Raw genomic sequence first — 5705 nt, 5'->3', positions numbered from 1 at the left:
TCTCCCTCCCTCCCATCTCCCTCCCTCCCATCTCCCTCCTTCCCTCCCTCCCTCCCTCCTATCTCCCTCCCTCCCATCTCCCTCCCTCCCTCCCTCCCTCCTTCTCTCCTTCTCTCTCTCCCTCTTTCTCTCCCTTCCTCCCTTCTTCCCTCCCTTCCTTCCTCCCTTCTTTCCTCTTTTCTTGCTTTCTTTTTACATTGTTTGCTTTTAAGTAACTCTCCTTCAGTTACTCTTTCTCACCCCTCTTAATTGCTTATAAACCCAGAAATCTCTGCCTGGCTGCTCCACTGCCTTCTGATTTTTACCTGAGTAAATGATGAGTCCTGGCTGTTTTTCTCCCTCTAGGTGTGTATGAGTGAGAGACTCAGTAGCACTCTCAGGAAGAAAGTAAACGACATCGAAACCCAACTCCCGGCGTTGCTTGAAGCCAAAATGCTTGCTGTGTCAGGTAACTGGACATAGCGGGGACATGAAGCTGGTGAGGGGAATAATGCCAGTTGCCACCACATCCAGGTTTTGTCCTCGAGTAACATTCTACCTGTTACTTATGTAATACTTGGACGTTTCGGAGCTTTTGTGGGAAGTCTCACTAAACCTCATGGACTAAATGGGCAGCGTGGCCTCCTCGTAAGACTCTTAAAACGACATGTGCACATATAACAAAAAAATAAGTTGTCTAGGTACCATATTTTGGGCTTCTGGTTTGTTTCTTTAAGAGACTAGAGGTACACTGCATGCCATGTAATTCTAGCAGATGTTTACATAGCATTATGTGTCTGTAGAGGCTCCGTGGAGACTTTTGGACATGGTCAGTCCCTTCCTATAGGGAGAGAGAATAACATGAGACAAGGTGATGTACTCAATTTAACATCCCAGTCAGAGAGATTAGATTTGTGGAGGAGTCTCAGTATATCATAACTGATCCTTCATCTGGTAGTTATTAGGAATATATTTTCCCATTAATTAGTAGGTCTCTGAAAATAGTATCTTTCTTTTTTAAAAGATTTTATTTTATTTGAGACAGAGAGAGAGAACATGAATGGGGGGAGAGGGGCAGAGGGAGAGGGAGAGGGAGAAGCAGACTCCCCGCTGAGCAGGGAGCCCAACGTTTGGCTCGATCCCAGGACCCTGAGATCATGACCTGAGCTGAAGGCAGACACTTAACCGACTGAGCCACCCAGGCACCCCTGAAAATAGTATCTTACCCTATCATTTGAAGAGTGCTTTTAAGCATTCCCCTGTATTGTTATTTTATTTCATTTTCACAACAGCTGTATTAGGTAGGAGGGAAAGTTATGTGGTCCCAATGAACAGATTAGGAGACTGAGGCCCTGGGGTACGTCCTTCGGTTAAGTTCACTCAGTTAGCTAAGTGGTGGCAGAGCAGGGGCTCAAGTTCAGGTGTGATTCATGGATTTTTAAATCCAGTTGTGTCATGACATCCTCCAAGTATTCTCTGAGTTTTATAGGTTGAGTGAACCTGCAGCTCATCAGCTTCAGAAGAATCATAAAAATTTAACGAAAAGGTATAATAATTACATGTATGGGTTTTAAATGGCATTTTAAGAAGGAATACAATAATTGGCAGCTTCTGCTTGCTCTTCAGATCATTAAACAACTAATGTTGGCAGCTAACGAGCAATTTGGTTCCTGGTGCAGTCAGGCATATTATTTACAACCGGAGCAACATCGAAATGTGAATGTGGGGCTTGGCTCTTAACAGCTTCACATGCCATTTACTTGAAATTATGTCCCCATTTGCTAAGAGAAAAAAAAAGAAGATGAACATAATCTTGCTTCTGAGATAGTGTTTTTGCCTTTCTTAATCCATATATCTTCCTGAGGAATACAGGTGGGTGTGTTTCTATTAAGCCCAAGGGAGGAGATGTATCATTTAGGCAGCAGAGCTATCCCTCTCTCAAATGTGAATAATCTCTTTTTAGAATCCCAGGGAGTATTCTTAAGATGGTATATTGCATATGGGGCCTGGGTTTCGTGTTTAGTTCTTTGATCAGCTGAGAACAGCAGTGAGGCCTGACCGGAGGAGGGATGACCTGAATTAACTGGGATGGGAACTCACCTCTCAACCTCCCTATTTCCTGATTATTCTGTAGGCTGTTGGCAAACAGGCTTTCCAGTCACAGGCCGTCCCCACGGGCCGTGCCAGTGCCAGGGTGGGCATCATTCTGGACATAATGTGCTTTCTGTGTCCTTTTGAGCTAAGCTCCACAGCGGGGAGGACCTGAGCAGGGAAAAGGCACTTCCTGTAGGATCTTGACAGACCTATCTTAGTATATTAGTATATTCAGAACGCTAAACCCTCACTCCATTAAATAAAAGCCATGACAAACCTCTCCAAGAGAAAGAAGTCTTTCTCCATTTTGGTCTGTCTGTGAGAACGCTGAGGGGCAATGCCCTCGGGATTCTTGGATGCCCTCTTGAATGAAGAGGGCCTTAGGGGTTGCCCTTAAGATTCCCAGAGGGCCTTTTGTCTGTCTGAAAGTTTCTTCAATTCACTCCTTGGTTTGCTCTATAGACTGAGACCTTCTCTTAATTTAAGAATCATTTGTTATCTGTAGAGACTGGGAATAAGAAATGGTTTTATTTTCAGACTCACCAAGTCCTAGCTCCTTTATGTTTAACAATGTATTTTTTTAAAAGATTTTATTTATTTATTTGAGAGAGAGAGAGAGCACGAGCTGGGGGTGGGGGAGGGCAGTGGGAGAGGGAGAAGCAGACTCCTTGCTGAGCAAGGAGCCTGAAGTGGGGCTCCATCCCAGGACCCTGAGATCATGACCTGAGCCAAAGGCAGATGCTTCACGGACTGAGCCACCCAGGTGCCCCTAACAGTGTGTTCTTTAGCTCGCTTCTCTTTTCTTGCACTGAATCATAGGCAGTGACAGGACACCAGCATGCACTTCTGTGTTCTGCCTGGAGTTTCCTTGGCTGTATGACCAGTTTCATTAGGAACTTTTTTTCTCTATTGCTTCAGTTGATAATGATACCAGACTTTCTGTTACCACATGGCAAGGATCCCCTTTCCTCCAGCTTCCAGTTATATTTTTCTTGCTTCCCTTTTAGCCTTCACTGAGGTCTGTCAAGGCTTCTGCCTGCCGCCTGGTCCCCACTGTCAGTGGCTCAGATTTTAGGGGTTTGTTACAGCAGCATTCAGACACCAAAATCTGTTCTCGTTATTGATTGTTGCATAATAAATCAGCCTCAGGATTTAGTCACTTAAAACATCACTGGTCATTTATTTTGCCTATGAATCTGTAATCTTGGCAGGCCCTGGCAGGGACAGGTGGCTGAACTGGGGCTGAAGAATCCACTTTCAGAAAAGGGAGCCCAGCCTAGACAAGGCTTCTTCACCTCTCTGCTACCCTCACTGGAAACTCTATCCTCTGCCCCACAGATTGATTGCTTTGACCTCCACACACTTTCTAGAGAGTGCATAGTGGGTATGGTTGATCTGGACTCTGTGGTCAAGATGTCAGTATCAGAAGTTTGGACCCATCTCCTTCTTTAGAACTGTGCTAGGTCCCTGCCCAACCACTGGCCTCTGGTGATGAGTGCTTGCTTGTGCCTTAGCTCAGTCCAGTTCTACCCTCTGTATGCATGCTCTCCTCCTCACAGCTATGACCTCGTTGATACTCCAAGACTTTTCATGCCCAGACACAGAAGATATTTAAGTGGTGGTAACTTACGTGTAAGATCCACCAACAAGCATCCTCCCTGCATATTGGCCTTCCGTCTTGGACCCTGGGTCTGCACTGCTGCTCAGACCCAGTCCTGGTTGGGTCCCCAGGTCCTGTAGCTGGGCTCTGCCCCCATCAGTGCTCTGTAACCTGATGAGTGTCCCAGTCTTCATCTGCAGGGGGCCTCCCCTGCTCTGACCATTTCCCCTCCCTGAGGCTCAAAGCCTGGCTCTCTGATGCCCAGCTTCTGATATTGCTCTGATACTGAGACATGGTGCATGCATTTCTGGCTCCAGCCTTTCCCTGCTTGGATCACCCACTGTTGTTGATGCCGTCCATCTGTTGAGTCACTCTGCTATTTTTGTCTTGGGCTTTGCCCGGCACTCAGAAGACACTCAAGAAGAGTAATTATGTTAAGAAAAAATGCACCTCATTTGTTGATTGCTGATCTCCAGAATCTGTTATTTTCATGCCTCCTTTGGGTGTCCCTCAGTTTGTGGTATATTTTCTTGCCCACCTGCCTCCCGTTACTAGTTTCCAAGGAACAAACAGTTCAGATCATCATTTATTCCTAAGTAGCATACCAAGATGTCTCAGGTACTCCAAGCCAATTTGTTTTTTAAACGATGGTTCTATCCAATTTGACTTTTCCTTTACAGAGAATAAAAATTAGCTGCACTTAAAATACCTTAGTGTCTCAATGGAAGCCTGTCTAGGCATAAACAAGATTTTCTGGATAAGCTCAGAATGTTTCCCTCTCTCTAAACAATTTAGATCAATGGTTGGAGGAGATAATAGGCCCAGCGAAGATTTTTCAAAGATGATGTCTGTCCAGTGTGGAAATAAACGAGACCCACCAAATGAGAAGAAGTGAAAGTGGTTTCAGAACTTACTATAGCAAGGAGTCAGCCACCATTACCTGTGTTTTGGCAGAGACTCAAAGGCAGGCAGAAAAGTGGGAAAGCTTTGGAGTAGCGAAAAGGGAAGTCTTCAGGTATGTTCTGATGGGAGGCTGGGAAGCTAGAGGCAGGCTAATTAGAGCATCCTGTGTGATCGGTTCGGGGAGCCTATTTGGCTTTCTCTGGCTCATCCTAAGTTGGAAGCAGGACCAAAAATTAGGGAAGCTGTCAGTTATTAATAAAATCCTGGCCGTTTTGGACCAATTATTACAGAAGTGATTGCTTAGTTTCCTGGATTATTACTAGAAATAGCAATCTGGCTTCCTACGGCCTCCCTTGTAGCAGGCTGGCTTCCTGGACTGGTTATTGTAGAGATGGGGGTTCATTTCCTGGGCAGGTTGCTGCAGGTTGCGGGTCAGAGTGCTATTTCTAGAGATGATCTGGCCATTGTCTGTTTGTATATTTAGTCTCTCACCAGATACCATCCTTTCTCAAGCTGTTAGAAGCAGTCTATGTATTACGTAAAATCCTGCGTGTTCGGGTGTTCTGTTCCCCGTCTTCTCTGTGAAATATATGGCCGTCTAAAATGTCTGGTGTTCAAAAGGGCTCTGCTCACCGAAAATGCTTTTTGCTCTTTCAGGAAGTCATAGTGAGTGGAAGAGAGCAACGAAACCGACAGAAAATGGCCAATTCCAGCTGAAGGAGCTTTGGTGGAGAGGTGGCGGCGTGGTGGGGGGAGTGTTGGTGGGTGCTGGTTGGTTGTGTTTGCTTTGCTAGTGCAAGCTCCTAGCACGTGGCCTTGACATCGCTGAGGGGGAGGCTCTGACTGACAGAGCATGAGTCTTGCCTAACCACGTGTACTGGAGCTTGGAGTTCCTCAAAAGATACAGTGTTGTGCCAGAAAAAAAGAGGCAGCACTCTATTATTTTTGGAGTTTGATGATTTTCAGCACTGGCTTTATTTCTTTTTTCCAGTAGAGAAGGTTAGCTCAAATTTGGGTATGTAAACGTGAATGATTTTAGGAAGATCATTACAGATGGGAATGTCTGTGGACCTATGCAATACTGTGTGTGTGTGTGTGTGTGTGTGTGTGTGTGTGTGTGTGTGTGTGT

At 45.5% G+C, this 5705-nt stretch overlaps 1 protein-coding gene across 4 annotated transcripts in view; it reads left to right on the top strand.

Annotated features, from left to right (window-relative positions):
• Positions 1 to 5705, top strand: part of DISC1 (DISC1 scaffold protein) — a 393175-nt gene that overhangs the window by 153569 nt on the left and 233901 nt on the right. For all 4 annotated transcript variants that reach the window (XR_012374326.1, XM_073879054.1, XM_073879052.1 and 1 more), the window contains one exon: positions 346 to 448. Coding sequence is in view for 3 of the 4 variants with exons in the window: in XM_073879054.1 (XP_073735155.1) it covers positions 346 to 448 (103 nt within the window). In the remaining variant the exon portion in view is untranslated. The remainder of the gene's footprint in view (positions 1 to 345; positions 449 to 5705) is intronic.

The sequence above is a fragment of the Callorhinus ursinus genome, unplaced genomic scaffold (assembly GCF_003265705.2).
Source record: "Callorhinus ursinus isolate GAN/ISIS: 27379988/994484 unplaced genomic scaffold, GSC_fseal_2.0 scaffold32, whole genome shotgun sequence".
NCBI classification, from domain to species: domain Eukaryota; kingdom Metazoa; phylum Chordata; class Mammalia; order Carnivora; family Otariidae; genus Callorhinus; species Callorhinus ursinus.
This window is presented reverse-complemented; position numbering and strand designations above follow the sequence as displayed.